Here is a 16,756-nt window from a genome sequence, read left to right on the forward strand (position 1 = left end):
TTCTTATATGAATATACAGCACTCTGCATGATGAAACCCTGTAATGAGCAGCTGTAGACTGTTGTTTGTTTTGTTGGTTTTTTTTTTACAGTCTGAAAGAGCAAGACACAGAGAAAATGAGTTTGAAGGGAGTTGTGTAGCTCTAGTTGCAGAGTTTGGGCTAGAAAATGGACACTAGAAATGGACACTCTGTTCATTAATCAGGCTGTCCTAACAGTAATGTATTTGTGAATTTACAATTTCTAATGTGCTCAGAGAAATGCATTTCTTCTCTAGACCCTCCTCTGTGTTCTGGGAACTTTTTTATTACTTTTATGAGCAAAAACATGGGAGGTGGGCTCTTTGGGAATTGCTGGGGGGAGAGGTGAGCAAGGCTGGCAGGATGGAAACATGGCTGACGCATAGCCTTTTTCTGGCTGAACTGTAGCGCGGTGGTATTGGCCCAGTTGCATCCAGGAGCATGCATACTGCTCTGGTGCATGTGTTGAACGCGACTGAAAGACTTCAGTCTTAGGTTTTGTACATGAAAGGATCCTAAAATAAGGAGGCTTTTTTCAAGATAGTTACTAAGGAAAAATCCAGTCACCAGAAGCAATGAGCAGCTCCTGGGAATCTCAGAATGGAAGAACTCTCATTAACCTACTTGGAGCAAAGGCGTGTGTGCACATGCATGCCCTGTAAATTTCGTAGCTGCTGTTCTTGGAAGGGAGTGATGGTTGTGTTTCTTGGAGCAGAAGTGTAAGGTGAAATACTGCATTTTGCTAATAGGGTTGAATGACCTGAAATATGACCATCTGGAATATGAGGATGGGAGGAGGGGACAGGGTGATTTGTGACGAGTCTTATCGCCACCCTGAACTGACTTTGCTCCAAAGTGTGGTCTTTGTTTTCAACACAGTACTGAGCAGAGATTTGTTAAGTTATCATGCTAAAAATAAAATTATTGTTCCCGAAAGCATTCAGATGAGCAAGAGGCTCCCACCTCACTGTACATGCCTTGGATTTTATTAAAAATCCGGTATGTCAACCGTATTACTTGTGTCGTTCTCCTCAGCTCACCGATTCTGTTGTAAATGCTTTCCTAAAATAACTAGGGGAGCAGAGAGTGGAAGTCTCTGAATAAAAGCTGTGATAAAATGGAAGTGTGTTTACTGTAATGACCTATTTGTTCTTTCCTTTAGGCACAATGGCTACAGTAGCCCAGAAGCCCTTTTTGGAAGGGCAGACATACTCAGTCCCCCTGATCCAACCGGACTTGCGCAGGGAGGAGGCTGTTCAGCAGGTGGCAGATGCCCTTCAGTATCTGCAAAAGGTGTCAGGCGATATCTTCAACAGGTACGGTGCTGTCACATGGGGGTTGGGGGCTTAGCATGTAGCAATAAGAAACAAAGTGCTGTGATAAGATTGCATCAGTGAAAGGGCATTGCATTGGTAAGCAATGAAAGTTCAGAAAGTTCAGAAAAGGGATAAAGAAGGACCAGATGCACTTCAATAAAAGTTTATTGGATTCGGGTCTGTCACAGTTAAGCATAATGAAATGGCTGCAGTTCGCCAGAGGTTGTTTGTTATTAATTTTTTTTATTCAGTGGCAGACTCCCACAAATTGCATTACTGCTTCTGCTGCAGTTATCCTTTATTCCTTCTTGCTCATATTTTGAATGGGAGACTTTCTTACTCAGAGTATCTAGAAGACACATCTTTTTGAGTCATTGTACTTGGAGCAGTGGAATAGAAGATGTCTCTTTGTTCTGATCTCTGGGACCTACAAACTGTTCTCTTTGGGCTTCTGGTGTTTTGCACTTCTCTTTATGTACGTTGGGAGGGCTGAGCGCATGAGAGGGTTTGAGAGGGTCTGTTATTCTCACCACAGCCTCATAATCCATCTAAACTGATCTTTTCAAGGATTTGGCCCAGACTTGTCACCTCTTGCATATGGTCATTTTTAGGATTGGATATATAAGATTACGTGTATATCAGATCAGAGAGATTCTTGTGTTTGCCTACAAATGATGGTAGATGGCGTGGTGCCTTTTTTCATCTGATGCCATGTTTGTTATCTCAGTGCCCTGAGATGGCATATCATATCAATGGTGTAGAAACAGATCAACATTATCTTCTCATATCCTGATTAGCAAAAGTACTTGCTTTGATTTCAGTGGAGATCATGATTACCTAGTATGATTTATTATGGTGTGAGCAGGACCCTGGCATTCTTTCTTCTTATGAGGTTTTGGTTTTGGTTTTTTTTTTTTTAAGGGCAGATTGAAGTTACGTGATTTTTTGATAATGATACTTTGAAGAGCAGCCTCTGAGGAAAGGGTAGTCACTAAGGCTGAGCTCAGATCATTGAGGCAAATAAAGGCGCTTCATTGGAATAGTCTTTGTTTGGGCAAGGGCTCCTGGGCAAGGGAGTGGGAGAGTGCGTAGGCTAGATTAGGTTGAACATAAGGTCTCGTTCTTCTACGCACTTCTCAGTATGCAACCCTTCATGCTATAAGGCTGGGAGAAGGCTTTTTAGAGCTGCCAGAAACATGTGGAAGGCACCTTTCAAGCCTGGGACTGGCTGGCAGTGCATTCCCTCTGTGTGGGGCAAATAAAGCTATTGATATAACTGAAGTGGTTCTTTCTCCATCTGCTTTTTTCTTTTTTCTTTTTTTTCTCCTACTCACTGCTTTGTAACACAGTAGCCTGTAATTTCCCTGGGGAGACAAGCCTGCTGTTTTGTATGCAAGTCACTCCTGAGTCCTGAACAGTGGCTGTGATGCCGTTCCCTCGCACTTTGGTGCACTCATGACTTTTAATTACCAATTTTTTCGAACAACAGAGGAGGCTTCATTGGGCTCTTTGTTTGCTTTGCCTTTCCTCTGAGGTCTTGGCTCTCTGATATAATTAATAACGATTTAGTAATTATGCAGGCATCTGATTAAAAGTTCCGTGACCTTGGTTGTTTCATGCCAATCAAGGGGCAAAGCTTTCAAGGTGAGAACTTTGTCACTTAGTGAAGAGTGACCTTTTATCTTCCCTTTCCTGAGATAGAGCAGCTCTGTCTTCCATTTCCAGGAAGGAGCTGCCTTATCTGGGGAAGTTCTGATCTGCAAAACAGCAGCTTGCAGTGTTGATGGAGAGGAAGCTTGTTCAGTGTGGCAGACTCAGCTGAGTGTGTCAAACTCATTACTTCAGTACTACAAAGATGCAGATGTTCTGGGGTTGTTTTGTGGGAACAGTTGGATTCGTACAGCGCTTTCAAGAGTGGCATGCCGATTTGTAATTTGTTGAAGGTGGAGTGAGAGAGTCTGTCTTTACTCTATGGAAAGAGAAATCTTTCCACAAACAAATCTTTTTTTTTTTTTACCACGTTAACTGATGAAAGCTTCTGCTTTGAGTTGTTGCTGACATGACAATTGAGTATGAATTCTTAAAATGACACGTCCATCCCTTGTGCAAGGAAGGTGAGCTCTTTCTTTCTTTCCTTGGAAAATGGCTGAAGGTAACAGTTGTGGTTGTAGAAGAAATATTCCCTGGGCCGGTTAGTGGCTGTGCAGAAGCAACAGTGAAAAGTGCTGGTGGATTCAGTCTTCTTAAGGGGACACCAGAAAGACACTTTTGCATTTGGAGAACTGGGAGAAAGAAGATAAGCAGTGTTCCTCCCCTTCCCCCTGGTTTGGGGAATCTGGGAAATAGCCCATGAGACGAGACTCTGCCAAGCTATCTTCTTTCCAAATGCACTCAAACAAGCTGACTTGCTATTAAGTTTAACTGTGCAAGGTACGTGATGAATGAGGCACTCTGCAGGTTTCATTAGCTTGTAGAGAATCAGGGGATGTGCAGGTGCAAAAAACCAGTAAACTATGGCTGAGACCCGGAGCAGACCCACTGGGAACAGCCTTGGAGAGTAGGTCTGTCAACCCACAGCATCTAAACCTCCTTTGTGCCTTGTTAGCTGTGGTTTAGCCTCAGACGGCAACAAAGAACCACGTGTCGCTCGCTCGTGCCTTCCAAACACAGGAAGAATCGTAAGAAAAGGCAAGACTCTTGGGTTGAGACAAAGGCAGTTTAATAGAACAGCAAAGGGAACAGGCAAACAACAACAACAACAACAACAACAACACGGATAGGGGAATATACAAACGCGATTACGGAACCGCCGCTCCCCCTGCCGCTCGCCGCTCGCCGGCCGGACCCGGGCCGCCCCAGCCCGCTTTTAAGCAGCAACTTCCTGCCCCCTCCCCCGGCAGCTCAGGGTGGGCGTGGCTCACATGGCATGGAATACCAGGAAAAGTTAACCCTATCCCCACCGGAACCAGGACATTATCCACCCCTTATTCCATACCATCTATGCCATGCCCAGCAGGTTCCAATGAATTGCCACCACTTTCCCCTGTTATATATATATATATATACACACATATAATACCCTTAGTTTATGGGTCATCCCTCCAAAGTGTCCGTTGAGTTCTTTTAATCCACGGCTTTGGGCTCCATCTGTTAGAACAGTCTCTCAGGGCAGGTGAGATGCTGGGTGGTGCTGGTCTGTTGCATGCTGTATTTTTCGGAGCTTGTGACTGGTGCACCTGGTGTGGCTCATGCACGCAGTCTGTAGGCTGAAGATGTAGATCTTGAGGAAACTGCTGGGCGCCGGCTGCTGAGATCAGTTCTTATCCCATCACCCCTGTGCCTTACTTGTAGTACAACTGATAGCAATGAGGACATACAGTGACAGTGTTACTTAGCAATTAACAGCACACAATCTGATTCATTGGCTATTCTCGCCCAAAATCAGATCTCCATGAGGTACACATCGGACTTCCCCATCCTTCCGCATCACCCACCAAGTGCACCCAGGTCCTTGGGCAAAAGCAATCCCACGGATGGGTTTGCCTTTGCCTGAGGCAGGACTAACCCAGACTGTCTTCCCTAGCATATTCTTCATGTGCACTACGGGGACTTTATCCCCTTCTACAGTACGTGGAAGTTTTGATTGGGCAGGGCCAGCCCGATTGTTAGATCCCCTGGTGTTAACTAGCCAGGTAGCTTTTGCTAAATGCGTATCCCAGTGTTTGAAAGTCCCACCACCCATTGCTCTCAGCGTAGTTTTTAACAGTCCATTGTATCGTTCTATCTTCCCAGAGGCTGGGGCGTGATAGGGGATGTGATACACCCACTCGATACCATGCTCTTTGGCCCAGGTGTCTATGAGGCTGTTTCGGAAATGAGTCCCATTGTCCGACTCAATTCTCTCTGGGGTACCATGTCGCCACAGGACTTGCTTTTCAAGGCCCAGGATAGTGTTCCGGGCAGTGGCATGGGGCACAGGGTATGTTTCCAGCCATCCAGTGGTTGCTTCCACCATTGTGAGCACATAGCGCTTGCCTTGACGGGTTTGTGGCAGCGTGATATAATCAATCTGCCAGGCCTCCCCATATTTGTATTTCAGCCATCGCCCTCCATACCAAAGAGGCTTCAAACGCTTGGCTTGTTTGATCGCAGCGCATGTCTCACATTCATGGATGACCTGTGCAATAGTGTCCATGGTCAAGTCCACCCCTCGGTCACGAGCCCATCTATATGTCGCATCTCTCCCTTGATGGCCTGAGGAGTCATGGGCCCACCGAGCTATGAATAGTTCACCCTTATGTTGCCAGTCCAGATCCACCTGAGCCACTTCAATCCTAGCGGCCCGATCCACCTGCTGGTTGTTCTGATGTTCCTCCGTGGCCCGATTCTTTGGTACGTGGGCATCTACATGGCGTACTTTCACAACCAGATTCTCTATCCGGGCAGCAATATCTTGCCATAGGTCAGCAGCCCAGATGGGTTTGCCTCTGCGCTGCCAGTTGCCCTGCTTCCACTGCTGTAACCATCCCCACAGAGCATTTGCCACCATCCATGAGTCAGTGTAGAGATAAAGTACTGGCCATTTTTCTCGCTCAGCAATGTCCAAAGCCAGCTGAATAGCCTTCACCTCTGCAAACTGGCTCGATTCACCCTGTCCCTCACTGGCTTCTGCAACCCGTCGTGTAGGACTCCACACAGCAGCCTTCCACTTTCGATGCTTTCCCACAATACGGCAGGACCCATCAGTGAACAGGGCATATTTCTTCTCATTTTCTGGCAGTTTATTATATGGTGGGGCCTCTTCTGCACGCGTCACCTCCTCCTCTGGTGACATTCCGAAATCCTTGCCTTCTGGCCAGTCCATGATCACTTCCAGAATTCCCGGGCGACTGGGGTTTCCCATTCGAGTTCGCTGCGTGATCAGTGCAATCCACTTACTCCATGTAGCATCGGTTGCATGATGTGTGGTGGGGACCCTTTCTTTGAACATCCAACCCAGCACCGGCAGTCGAGGTGCTAAGAGGAGCTGTGCTTCTGTACCAACCACTTCCGAAGCAGCTCGAACCCCTTCATATGCTGCCAATATCTCTTTTTCTGTTGGAGTGTAGCGGGCTTCGGATCCTCTGTATCCCCGACTCCAAAACCCTAGGGGTCGACCTCGAGTCTCCCCTGGTGCTTTCTGCCAGAGGCTCCAGGTAGGGCCGTTCTCCCCGGCTGCAGTGTAGAGCACATTTTTAACATCTTGTCCTGCCCGGACTGGCCCCAGGGCCACTGCATGGACTATTTCCTGTTTGATTTGTTCAAAAGCTTGTCGTTGCTCAGGACCCCATTTAAAATCATTCTTCTTCCGGGTTACTTGATACAGAGGGCTTACAATTTGACTGTAATCTGGGATATGCATTCTCCAAAAACCCACAATACCTAAGAAAGCCTGTGTTTCCTTTTTACTAGTTGGTGGAGACATAGCTGCTATTTTGTTGATCACATCCATTGGAATCTGACGGCGTCCATCTTGCCATTTTATTCCTAAAAACTGGATCTCCTGCGCAGGTCCCTTGACCTTACTTCGCTTTATAGCAAAACCAGCGTTCAGAAGGATTTGGACTATTTTACTCCCTTTCTCAAAAACTTCTTCTGCTGTGTTTCCCCATACAATGATGTCATCAATGTACTGCAGATGTTCTGGAGCTTCACCCTGTTCCAGTGCAGTCTGGATCAGTCCATGGCAAATGGTGGGGCTGTGTTTCCACCCCTGGGGCAGTCGATTCCAGGTGTATTGGATGCCCCTCCAAGTGAAAGCAAACTGTGGCCTGCACTCTGCTGCCAAAGGGATTGAGAAAAATGCATTCGCTATATCAATCGTGGCATACCACTTGGCTGCCTTGGACTCCAGTTCGTACTGGAGTTCTAGCATGTCTGGCACAGCAGCACTCAGCGGTGGCGTGACTTCATTCAGACCACGATAGTCTACAGTTAGCCTCCACTCTCCATTAGATTTTCGCACCGGCCATATGGGACTGTTAAAGGGTGAGCGAGTCTTGCTGATCACTCCTTGAACCTCTAGTTGACGAATCAGCTCATGGATGGGAATCAGAGAGTCTCGGTTAGTGCGATACTGCCGCCGATGCACCGTTGTGGTAGCAATCGGCACCTGTTGTTCTTTGACCCTCAACAACCCCACAACAGAAGAATCCTCTGAGAGACCAGGCAAGGCAGACAACTGTTTAACTTCCTCTGTCTCCAAAGCAGCTATGCCAAAGGCCCAGCGGTACCCTTTTGGGTCCTTAAAATACCCTCTCCTGAGGTAATCTATACCAAGGATGCATGGAGCCTCTGGGCCAGTCACAATGGGATGCTTTTGCCACTCATTCCCAGTTAGGCTCACTTCTGCCTCCAGTACAGTCAACTCTTGGGATCCCCCTGTCACCCCAGAAATACAAATGGGTTCTGCCCCTCTATAGCTTGATGGTATTAAAGTACACTGCGCACCCGTGTCCACTAGAGCCTTATACTCCTGTGGGTCTGATGTGCCAGGCCATCGAATCCACACCGTCCAATAAACCCGGTTATCCCTTTCCTCCACCTGGCCGGAGGCAGGGCCCCCCTAATACTGGTCATAGTATCCATTACTCACTTCTTGCATAAATGACTTGGAAGTTCCTTCAAGAGGATCAGAAGCAAGATCAAGCCTTCTGCTTTGTCTGGGGAACGGCCCACTGGAAACTGGGGCGGCACTTTTCCTGGAGGGATCCCCTTTTGTGGTTGTCCTTCCTTGCAACTCCTGTACCCGTGTCCGCAGGATCGAAGTAGGTTGTCCGTCCCACTTCCTCATGTCCTCTCCGTGGTCCCGCAGGTAGAACCACAGGGTGCCTCGTGGTGTGTACCCTCTGTACTCTCTCTCTTGAGTGGGGAAATGCCTACTTCTAATAGCTGAGATGCTGGCCCGTGCAGGTGGGGAGTAGGACATATTCTCTTCAAGTTGCTGGACCTTCCGCGACAGTTTCTCCACAGCTGAGACAAGGGGGGAAGAGAGACTTTCTTCATATCGCCGGAGCCGGCCAGCTACCTCATCCACCGTTGGTCCCTCTTCACCTTTCCATTCCATTACTGCCAGGGAGTTGGCATATGACGATGGTGCGCTCCGTACAAACTTCCGCCACATGGGCCTTGTGCATCGCACCTCATCAGGGTCTGTGGGTAAGTCTGCATTGTCCAAGTCATAATAAATCATCTCCCGCACGGCTAATTCTCTCAGGTACTGGATACCTCTTTCCATGGTAGTCCACTTGCTTGGCTGACATACAACATCCTCGCTGAAGGGGTACCTCTCCCTCACGCCTGACAGGAGTCGTTTCCAGAGGCTGAGGGCTTGGGTCTTTTTCCCGATCGCCTTGTCAATGCCGCCTTCCCTAGACAGGGACCCCAGCTGCCTGGCCTCCCTGCCCTCTAATTCCAGGCTACTGGCCCCATTATCCCAGCACCGGAGCAGCCAGGTGACAATGTGCTCGCCTGAAAGTCGGCTAAAATCTTTTCGCATATCCCGCAGCTCACTCAAGGATAGGGATCGAGTAATTATCTCTGGTTCTGCCTCTTCCTCCTGCTCTCGTGATGGCCCTGGTTCATCATCATCTCTTACTAAGCGAACTGATTTCTTTGTGTACTTCTTCTTCTGTATGGGGGCAACTGATACTGGCATGGGTTGGTTCCCTGGTTCAGTGGCAGTGGTTACCACGGGGGTTGCAGTAGCCGCAGTGTCTGTCGCAAGGATTGCAGCAGCCGCAGGGGCCGCTGCAGGGGCCGCCGCAGCCGCAGGGGCCGCCACAGGGGCCGCCGCAGGGGCTGCAGGGGCCGCAGCAGGGGCTGCAGCAGCCACAGGGGCCGCCGCAGGGGCCGCCGCAGGGGCCGCCGCAGGGGCCGCAGCAGGGGCCGCCGCAGGGGCTGCAGCAGGGGCTGCAGCAGCCGCAGGGGCCGCCGCAGGGGCCGCAGCAGGGGCTGCAGCAGCCGCAGGGGCCGCCGCAGGGGCTGCAGCAGCCGCAGGGGCCGCCTCAGGTCTGGTTTCCATCTCTTCCCCTTGAGGGTGCTGCATAATTCTGAGCAGTGCCTGGTAGATACTGGCCAGGGCCCAGCACAGCGCGGTGAGTTGTGCCTCTCTAGAATAGCCACAGCATTTTCCCTTCAAATATTCTACCACTTTATCAGGGTCCTGTAATTGTTCAGGGGTGAAGTCCCAGACCATTGGAGGTGAGTAGTTCTCTAGGTACCTGCCCATGCTCTCCCACATGCCATGCCACCCCTGACTATCCAGCCTCGGAGCAGATCTCCGGGTGGTAGTCTTAAATAGTCGCTTAACCCTAAACAAGACCTGGAACGTATTCAGGAGACATAGCACTACGAACACGCTAGTTTGAGTATCCCAAGGATATTCAAAATTCTCAAAAGCTGTCATACCTGACCCGAAGGAGAAAAGGGAGGCAGAAGGGCTGGGGAAATTATTAACAAATTCTGAGAGACGGTGTCCAATGTACGGACAGGACAGCAAAACCGCATAAACACCCCAAAATAGCCGTCTGAACAGTGATGTTATCATATCATAAACAGATATCGCACAGGACAGCAGAATGATAATCCTCATCCCTGTTCCAGACATGGTAAACAGCATCGCAGGGAGTACATAAGCCATATAGGAATTTATGTAACACAGCCATGAGAACAAACCAAGCAACATGATGACCAGTGACTACTTACCTAATAAAATAAATGCATACAAAAACAAACCAAAACCGTTTTTTTCCACGTTCTAGTTGGATTCTGTCGTTATCTCAACCCTTCGAGCCCCACGTTGGGCGCCAAAAAGGACTGCCGTGGTTTAGCCTCAGACGGCAACAAAGAACCACGTGTCGCTCGCTCGTGCCTTCCAAACACAGGAAGAATCGTAAGAAAAGGCAAGACTCTTGGGTTGAGACAAAGGCAGTTTAATAGAACAGCAAAGGGAACAGGCAAACAACAACAACAACAACAACAACAACACGGATAGGGGAATATACAAACGCGATTACGGAACCGCCGCTCCCCCTGCCGCTCGCCGCTCGCCGGCCGGACCCGGGCCGCCCCAGCCCGCTTTTAAGCAGCAACTTCCTGCCCCCTCCCCCGGCAGCTCAGGGTGGGCGTGGCTCACATGGCATGGAATACCAGGAAAAGTTAACCCTATCCCCACCGGAACCAGGACACACCAGAAAGACACTTTTGCATTTGGAGAACTGGGAGAAAGAAGATAAGCAGTGTTCCTCCCCTTCCCCCTGGTTTGGGGAATCTGGGAAATAGCCCATGAGACGAGACTCTGCCAAGCTATCTTCTTTCCAAATGCACTCAAACAAGCTGACTTGCTATTAAGTTTAACTGTGCAAGGTACGTGATGAATGAGGCACTCTGCAGGTTTCATTAGCTTGTAGAGAATCAGGGGATGTGCAGGTGCAAAAAACCAGTAAACTATGGCTGAGACCCGGAGCAGACCCACTGGGAACAGCCTTGGAGAGTAGGTCTGTCAACCCACAGCATCTAAACCTCCTTTGTGCCTTGTTAGCTGTGCACCTGGACTGCGATCTGGAATCACTAAGAAAGAGCAGGGGGTAGCTCAGCTTTCCTCTGTCATATTCCTAACCCTTGGGAGCAGGGACCCATCTGGCCTCTTCCACATGGAGAATAGCAAAGTACCACATCCTGCAGAGGGAAAGAACTGACCTGGGCAGGCTCTTGGCTGCTGGGCTGTACAGGTTGGTGTCTTAGGTCAGTACTGTCAACAGTCCCGTCCTCTTAGGAAGTCCTGTCCTCTTGGGGCTGATATCAGTACTGTGAGGAGATCAAGAGGCTGCACGTACTTTCCAGGGTTGTGTTTTGGAGTAATGGAAGCTTTAACCTTGTGTATGTTAACTGAATTCATGTAATTAATCTGCTGTGGAAGCTGCAGTAAAGATCAGATTCATCGCCTGTAGCTACTGAGATTTTAATACATATCATTACTGCCTAAAACATAAATATTCTAACATAGCCAATCTGACATAATATCTATATGAGTTTAACTCCTGGACTTTTAAGGAGGGCCTTTGATGTAAGTCACAGGAGGCAGAATGACCAATTTAAACACTCAATTAACCAGTAGTCTTTCATCTATTTGTTTCATCATTACCAGCATTTTCTGGATGACAGCTTGTATTGGAATCGTGCACTATGGAATTTTTTACAGGAATGTGGTTGTGATAAGTACTTCAGATGGGCCACGGGTTTAGCTTTCCTGTGAGATGCCCCCCCTGGTTAGCTAGGCTTGCCCTGTGGGATTTCTCAATTTCTGAGGAGAGTTTTTGTTGCCAGGAGATGTTAATAACCTCTGATATGTCAGTTCATTACTCAGAGTGTACACTTCTGTATAACAGATCTGTGGAAAATTGCCTATGCAAGTTATCTCATGGAGTGTTATGGCAGTAGAAAGAAAACAAACACTTGGGGTTGGACTGTTGTTATCAAGGTCCTGATCTCCTCTGCCTGTGATCCAACCACAGGTTGTCCAGTGTACAATATTTCTTATCCTTGTGCTTTTTCAGTTTAAGGAAGAATTTCTGGGATGATCTTTTTAAAGATCTTTATTCAGTGTCTTTTGCTTGTCTGGACTAGTATTTTACTAAACAGGCCTATCCTTCTTATTCTTCCCCAGTTGGATTCAAATTAATTTCATATTAAATATTTGAAAATGACTTTAATATTAAATAAAGATTTAACTGAGAGCCACACTTCTGAAAGTGGTAGTTGGAAAACAAAAGCACTGTGGAGATGCGGTCAGGCATGGGGAGGAAGTCTGGTAAGTGTGTGATTAAGGAAGGTAAGGAGTGGCTGGCTAGGCAGCAGGGCCTTAAGGAATGTTTGGGACAGGAGCGGGGTTGACATGCGAGTAGTCCTGAAATTGAAAATGCAGGTAAAACCTTAATCATGAGGTGCATTTGGGTGTTCCTCCTCTTGTTTTAAACTTATTACTGTGATTAGTCATGATGATCAATAGTGGAAATGGGTGACTGACATAAGAATATACTTGATTTAGGAGGTGTGTGGAATGTATTATTAAACATTTGTGTAAACTTGCAAAGAAGGGTCTTGCTGCAGGCTGTGCTGTGTCCTTTGTTGTGCACTGTGGCTCTGGGATGCAGCTTGGACACTGCATTGTAGTTGTTCCTCTGTTGTCTGTAAGGGTTTGACCTTAGTAGGAGGAGAGCGGTAAAGAGAGCTCCATCGTGATGGGTTTCCATTTTGGTGAGTTTACACCAGGAGACTGTCTGTAGGGCAGGGAATCAATTTTTCTCCAGTTTGAGACTGATACGGTTCTTGTTAAGCAACAAGTCACCTCATGGAACTTTGAAGTTGTCCTGGAGGCCATCTGAGAGAGCATGCTAGGTCTAGTTTAGTTTCAGATGCCTCTCTAGAGGGGCTGTAGGAGCAGTCATTCACTGCCAGGAATATTAGGCAGAAATGGTGAGGTAAAGGAATGAGAGGATGGTCCTGCAGACATGAGGACATGGAGCATGGGGAAGACAGAGTGATGAATTTTGCTTTGCAGATACTGGTTATTCTTGTAGAGGCCTGTTCAACTAGTTTGAATTTTATGGGTTTTTTTTAAGTGTAGCACACACTTTGTAAGAAACTGCTTATTTATTTTAGCTCTCATGGTCCTCTGGAAGATAAATTTGAAAGCTTGTAGAGGTGTAGCTTGAGAGAGGTTTCCAGGCTATTGGGAAGACTTTAGGAGGTGATATGCGGGGATGAGATCAGCATGGCTGGAAGGTTGGTGGCAGCTGGCAGTAGCAAGGATCCTATGCCCTCAAAAAGAGGTGAAGGGATAGTGAGTGTTCTGCAGGAGTCCAGATTACATCTCTTTCTGGATGCTGCTAAAATCCTTAAGCTTAAAATCTTGCAGGATCTGAGGCCCAGGCTCAATTCAGATGCCTTGACAGCACATGGAGTGGGGCAGCGGGTGGGACGGGGGCACAGATAGAGCTGTCACAGCTTGAAATGAAATGGGAATAGTAGGAAAGAAGAGACTGAATGATATTAAGTCATTAAAAGATTGTTCCTTCAAAATGAAACAAACATCATGGAGAATTAGCCAGACAGGATTCTTGCTCATCTCAAAGTGCTGAAAATCTGTGTCATTTGGACTTCCAGAGATGAAATGTGTCTTTTGAAGGAGAGGAGCAGAATGCTAAATTTGATTCTGCAAGTGAGATGCTTTTTGTGGCATTGTCATTGAAATGTAGTGATGGTTACTTAAGCCCTTGCTGTAAGTCTACTAACAACAGCCCTTCCACATCAGCTTCTTTCACTAGCAGTCTGTTTATCTTTGAATTCCATTCCCCCAAAAGGAGGGTGATCAATCTGCTCTGCCTTAAGTGATTGAAAGGCAGGCTTGAACTTGATCAGAGAGCTGTAGCCTTCTGTACACTAACAAGGCCTTCAGCATAGTTTAAAACAAGCAATTTAAAGAAATGATTGAAGTACTTCACCTTCAGTATCCTCCTTCAAGCAGCCTTAAGCTTTTCGCACCTAATAGCAAGTCTGCAAACAGAGGTACATTTTAATGAATATCTAAAAGACTCAGTGCTGGCATTAATGCAAAATGTTTCTCAAAGCATGAGATGAGTTTGCTTTAGCTACAGAAAGCATTCGGGGGGGGGGGGGGGGGGGGGCGGGGCGGAGATGGGCTCTTAATGCCTGATCCTATGTCTGAAAAGAAAATGATGGAATATTGTGCCCAGGATGCTGAAATGGCCGTCCAGGAGCACAAAGGAAATACAAGCCTTACCCATATCCTCAGTCACTAAAAATAAAATGAATGGTTTAGGTGCAATCATGCTAAACTGCTGATATATCAATTTGCTGTAAGTGGTAAAAAAAGTGAAGGAAAATGCAAAAGTAGCAGGAGAGGCATTCTCCCGCTTCTGGATTGGTTTCAAAACTGCTTAGCAAAAGGAGGTAGGCAACAATTTCAGACTTACTGGAGCTCTTGAGAGGATTCCCTCTATTCTGACAGGGCCTTTCATGATAGTGGAATGTGAGACAGTTTGATCAAAAACAGATGGCATGTGCAATAGGAAAGGCAAACAGTAGAGAGAAACTTAGGTAACTTTGGTGCATATGGTTTGTTGTTTTATTTTAGTTTGTGTTTTTCTTAACCTTGACAGTGTTGTCTCTTGTTTGTCCTGTGTGCCCTGTTGGAGAAAACTCAATACAGAGTAGCAGCTTTCAAGTTCTGGTGAGATAATTCTCTCCCTGGTCCTTAAAGACAGTAGGAAGAAGTGTGAGCTGCAGCTGCCTACGTAAGTGCAACTTAGTGGCTGGAAAAACACACACCAGGATGAGGCTTGGCCATCCTGAGGCCTGAATCCCTTTCTTCCTCTCTGGACAACTTTTATTCAGCTTTTGCAACTCTGGGAGATCAGATCCGTTCTCAGAAGGATTTTCTGCTCCTCAAAGGCTGAAGGAGTGATACTGAAAGAGAACAGAGGGAGGCAAGATTGCTGTTTCAATAAAGGAGGGCTTTCCTTTGAAGCTATTTGGTTTATTTTCTTTGTTTGATCATGAGCTTACCTTCTAGAGGATTGATTATGGCAATGCCGATCATTTGTAACAGGCATGTTGCCATGTACAACTGTATGAGTTGGATTTCCTGAAAAAAGGTGTCCCAGAAGAGTCTGTGATAAATCTTAATACACTTAATAAAAATAAGTTCTTGATAGCATAGGAACTTCTTGCTTTGTAGACTCTGTTCATGCAACAGAACTTTGCATCTTGAAGAAAATCATTAATCAAAAAAACCCAAACATTTGGTCCAATCATATACAGTTCATAGTGGCTTTCTGTCTTAATTTTCTTTGCTTTTTGTTCGTATCTTTGTGTCAGCAGGCTAAAAGCAATTTACTACCATCTGTGGACTCCCTATGGCTCAGCAAAACTTTTCTAAAACATTTGAAGAGCTATGATTTTAACAGGAGAGGTGCCACATGTAGTAGCTACCATTGTTTATTATTCAAAGGCCATGTTCCAAAACAGATAAAGCCAGTTTCAAAACCATCTATGGAAATAAAGCCTGTAGTAGGAAAAGGCAAAAGAAACAAATATTGGACCTGTTTGTGGAGGTGAGAAGTAATTGTCTTGATAAACCTTGCCTTCTTTCACTAACAATTATTTTAAAGCACAGACAATTTGAGGACAGTGCTGTGACTAAGTTGAAGGATGGATTGTTTTGTATACCCCCGACTGCTATAAATTGGTTTAAACTTTCATGAGCTACCTTGTAACAAAAAATACAGAGGTATAATTACCTTTGCTTTTACTGCTTTGAGAAGTGGAAGCCCAGGAGGACCTATCTGCTATTGACAAGGTGTAACTCTTTGCTTACTGAACTGTTTCTGGATTGAAATGGTAGTGTGTGACTAGCCTGGACCCCGAGCACTATGCAATTGCAGTGAAATAACCTTCTTTGAACCTGAGTGCAGCAGGGTCTGAAACAGCTGATGCATGTGGAGGCTTATGGACTTCAGAAACACTGACGTATTAATGCAGTGAGGTTTTAGGTGGCTGAGAGTTGTAATATCCTAAAGCATAAGAGTAACATATCGTGCAGTAATAATGGTGGTGATGCATCCATAATAGTCTAGAGGTATGTGAGAGAGAATTCCACACTGAACCCTAAAGAAGGCTTTTCTGCATAACAAGAGCACTGACAGCCCTTTGAGAAAGAGGTAAAAAAATCTGGTATGGGATAGAATTGGTGGTGATCTGTCCTCCTTACCATGTCCCAGAAAGACTTGTTCCAGTGAGCAGTGCAAATCTTTACAATAGGACCAAGCGTTCACCTTTGTATGTTTATTTTCAGTTAATTCTGAAGCCTAATTATGAAGCTCATGCATGAGCATGTTGACAGCTTTTGTGGGCTCCTCTCTTGAATGTTGTTTCAGAGTTTCTACCCAATTTGGACAGATGCTAACATGTGAATCACCTGTACGTAGTATTTATAAATGTTCGGGGGTGCCTTAAAGGTAGCGTTGAGTTGGAGGAAGGTAGCGTTGAGTTGGAGGTAGGCAGCAGTTCAGCGTGGGCATGGTGGGAATGTGTGGTAGGGAAACAAGTTTTAGAGAGTAGGTGCTGGGTGAGTAGGGCTACAGTGCGTCTCTGGCTGTGTTTTGCTGACAGCTATGGTGCCAATCACTCTGTATGTTAGTGGGATGTCAATGTCAATTCAAGGTCCAGGCAGTGACCTGAGCCTTGAGGGGCTGCCTGAAGAGCAGAATTGGGACTGACCTCCCAGCCACGGCTGTGAGTGGCTAATGCAAAGAGGTCTCATGGCTGCCGTACTTTAGCATGGGAGTGTTAAGTGTGCTTC

General features: G+C 46.6%; 1 protein-coding gene across 5 annotated transcripts in view; it reads left to right on the forward strand.

Moving 5' to 3' along the window:
• WASHC1 (WASH complex subunit 1) overlaps nucleotides 1-16,756 on the forward strand; it is a 52,426-nt gene that overhangs the window by 10,036 nt on the left and 25,634 nt on the right. For 4 of the 5 annotated variants that reach the window (XM_054197842.1, XM_054197831.1, XM_054197859.1 and 1 more), the window contains exon 2: nucleotides 1,182-1,335. In XM_054197842.1, coding sequence (XP_054053817.1) covers nucleotides 1,187-1,335 — 149 coding nt within the window. In that variant the 5' untranslated portion in view covers nucleotides 1,182-1,186. Of the gene's footprint in view, nucleotides 1-1,156; nucleotides 1,336-16,756 lie in introns of those variants that run through there. The other variant, XM_054197822.1, reaches the window with a different exon arrangement.

Source organism: Rissa tridactyla, chromosome 1 (assembly GCF_028500815.1).
Source record: "Rissa tridactyla isolate bRisTri1 chromosome 1, bRisTri1.patW.cur.20221130, whole genome shotgun sequence".
Lineage (NCBI taxonomy): Eukaryota > Metazoa > Chordata > Aves > Charadriiformes > Laridae > Rissa > Rissa tridactyla.